The sequence below is a fragment of the Nicotiana tabacum genome, chromosome 21, assembly GCF_000715075.1.
Source record: "Nicotiana tabacum cultivar K326 chromosome 21, ASM71507v2, whole genome shotgun sequence".
Lineage (NCBI taxonomy): Eukaryota > Viridiplantae > Streptophyta > Magnoliopsida > Solanales > Solanaceae > Nicotiana > Nicotiana tabacum.
In genome coordinates this window covers 11,360,553-11,363,852 of record NC_134100.1, presented here as the reverse complement: position 1 = coordinate 11,363,852, position 3,300 = coordinate 11,360,553, and the positions used below count along the sequence as shown (strand labels likewise).

Below are 3,300 nucleotides of genomic sequence, written 5' to 3'. Positions count from 1 at the left end.
CTATATTGTTTTAGAATAGTTTCTACGAGTATATACGGATTACAGAGACAAGTATAAATGAGAGTAGACATTGAAGGATCCCGTAGCTAATGGCGGGTTCGTTAGACCTGGTGCACCTTGTAATTACAGATTACTATCATAGCCCTTGCTAGTGGGGAGGTAGAACTAGCATACCGTTACCGATTTCCCTCGAGTAGGGACTACCGTTATATATGACTTCTTGCAAAGAAGTCCACAGTTATACCGACTACATGATCCGTTCATTGAAATCTTCTAAAATATGAATACTGATATTATACAGTGGTTATCGATCTTATTACTGAATGGTTAATTATATTTTACTACAAGAAAAGCGTGATGAGACTGAAAATTTATTTATTGTTTCTGAAAGGGCATTTTTACGTTATTTTCTCTTTGAAATACTAGCATGTTTATGACTTGTCCCCAAATAAAAACGGTTGTGAATAAGTGTTATTACTCATTGGGCTAGCGACTCATTCCCCGCTAAATTTTTTTTTACAGGGACAACAGCTGACGCAGGCGAGGATCTCGTTAATTAGAGCACACAGGTTGAGAATTCTTGGTGAGCCTCGCACTTGTTCACTTGGGCAGAGATTTTATTTATTGTTATGGTCTTTCCATTGAACTCTTAGAGTTGCTCCATAGTCAGTATTTTAGTGTCATGAGTATTCTTTTGTTATTATAGTCTTATGTTGAGTATTGTTCTCATTTATCAAAGTTGGAGATAAATTTGTATTTCTAATGGTTAGTTGGTGATTTAGTTATGGTGGAGAATTGTATTGGTTAATTGACAAGTTGTCAATTATTGAATTGCTATTAGGATGTTTGGTTGCTGATTTGAGACAGAGAAAAAATTTGGGATAGTCCAAAAACAGGGAAAACTCTGTCCGATTTTCTGTAAAGTTACCGATGAGGCTTACTTGGGAGCACTTGCTCCTAAGCGCCGGTCACAATCCTAAATTGGGTCGTGACATATTAGGTGATTCGGGGCTGGCCGCCCTAATTCATGAGAATGGTGTAGACATTAGTACCCGGAAAAAATCGAAAATCGTGATGAACTCATATTTTACTGACCTAAAGCACCAAAAAATGAGGAACGGTCATAGAGAAGCAATGAATATTATTCATGTTGTTTCTAATGTGCCTACCAAGTTTTAGGCAATTCGGGGCTGGTCTCCCGAATTCATGAAGATGGCGTGAACATTAGCACACGAAAAATAAAAAATTATGCTAAATTACTGTTTTATACCCCTAAAATGTCAAATAATGAGGAACAGTCATGGAGAATCAATGACTATTGTTCATTATCTCATTTCTGATGGGCCCACAAAGTATTAGGCGATTCGAGGCCGGCCGCCCGAATTCATAAAGATGCATGAACTAATTAGCACACGAAAAATCGAAAAATCATGTTGAGTTCCTGTTTTATGGCCCTAAAATTTCAAAAAACGAGAAAAAGTCATGGAGAAGCAATGACTATTATTCATTAGGTCATTTCTGATGGGCCCACAAAATATTAGGTGATTCGGGGCCGGTCGCCCGATTCATGAAGATGCATGGACTAATTAGCACACGAAAAATCATAAAATCGTGTTGAGTTCCTGTTTTATAACCCTAAAATTCTAAAAAACGAGAAAAAGTCACGGAGAAGCAATGACTATTGTTCATTAGGTCATTTTTTATGGGCCCACAAATTATAAGTCATTACTTCAAAATGTTGTTCATAGACTTAAATTCTAGATTAGCTATTTGTTAGTTCTGGTTTATTTTGTTGGCGATAACAGGCTGTGTGTAGCCTTGTTATAGATCATGTAAATATTTACTTGGTGATTAATACAAAAAATTTAGTTACCAAAAAAAATATTTACGTTTATATCATTTTGTTGGACAAGTAGCTTTCTTTGAAAGACCAACAACGGTTGTTATAGAGTGTAAGTACTCCTTTATTTATCCTTAATTAGAGATGTCAGGTTCGAGCCATGGGTAAAAAGACGCCTTTGTTACCCTAATGTTAGATTTTTCGATACGAATCAAGATTTAATCGGACCCAATACAAGTATCAAATACTAGGTGAAAAAAAAAAGAAATTATAAAAAAAAAATGTAAACTATCACGATCTCTTTGTCTTTTTGGAAAATTCTTTTGGTAATAATTTGGAAGTTGTTAGTAACTTACACAGTTGGACTTTAAAATCTGTAAAAAAAAATGGTCAAATTATATGCATCAAGGTCAAATTATATGTTATCATCTATAGAATCACAAAAAATTATAATTTCCTCCCCAAAATTTTCATCTAAAGCCATAATCGTCATTGTTAATTTCCTGATCCCCCTCCTTCTCTCTCTACGCGTCAATGGCGACCTCGAATTTCACTCTTCTACTTCTTACTTTTTCTCTCCTTGCCGTCTCCGCCGCCGCTAGACCATGCAAAACCCTATTCTTCATCACTTCCACTTCCTATTATCACATCCCCACAACCACCAATTCTCAAAACCCTAACCCTAATTTCCTCCTCCCTAACCCCTCTATTTCTCCCCAATTCCTAACTTTCTCCTTCAGCTCCATCAGTTTCCGTGACGGCAGTTCAAAATTCGGACTCAATAGACCCTCAATTTTCCTCCGGAGATCCGACCCGATGCTAATCCGTGGACCCGACCCGATCTTCTACGATAGGGACGACGCCGTAGAACAGGTGGAAGAAGAATTGGAGAGTGGATCTTCGCCGTCGATGATGATTCCGGTGGAATTTTACTCGTCGGTGACGAGCTCCGTTCGTGATCGCTCAAAGGATATCATGAGATTCGTCGGAGCTTTGCTTTTTGGCGTAGGCTGCGGCGCGTTGACCTTTGCGACGATGTACTTGATCTGGTCCCTTTTCTGGCCCAATCGCTTTGATTTTGAGGATTCCGAGGATGACAGTGGTGATGACGTTAGTCCTAAGAAGATGGGATACATAGCGATTCCGACTAAGGTTGTGGATGATGAGTTGAAGAAAGCTGCTGCTCCGGCTAAAGAAGTAGTATAAGAGGAGGTGTGTAATTACGTGAATGCATTTGTTATTGATGCTTCGAAATTTGATGAGCAAATGCGTTTAATTGTACTGTGACTTTGTTGTTCATATTAGTATTGAAATGTCGCGGATCATGTGAAGGTACTATTAAATAACTATAATCGTGTCATGGAGCAGCTCGACCTCCATTTTCATTGGGTAATAATATACAGTGTATCACGATGAACAAATATCTCAATTATGATGGTTTCCCTCCTGCATTTGGATAT

General features: G+C 38.0%; 1 protein-coding gene across 1 annotated transcript; it reads left to right on the top strand.

The window, feature by feature from the left end:
- Positions 1–2,374: 2,374 nt before the first annotated feature.
- LOC107812018 (uncharacterized) lies at positions 2,375–3,046 on the top strand. Its single transcript, XM_016637031.2, has one exon. The coding sequence runs from the start codon at positions 2,375–2,377 to the stop codon at positions 3,044–3,046; it is 672 nt and encodes a 223-aa protein (XP_016492517.1).
- The last annotated feature ends 254 nt before the right edge of the window (positions 3,047–3,300 follow it).

What these genes read in the sequence shown, in the direction of transcription:
- LOC107812018 (XM_016637031.2), top strand. Translation starts at nt 2,375, where the DNA reads ATGGCGACCTCGAATTTCACTCTTCTACTTCTTACTTTTTCTCTCCTT.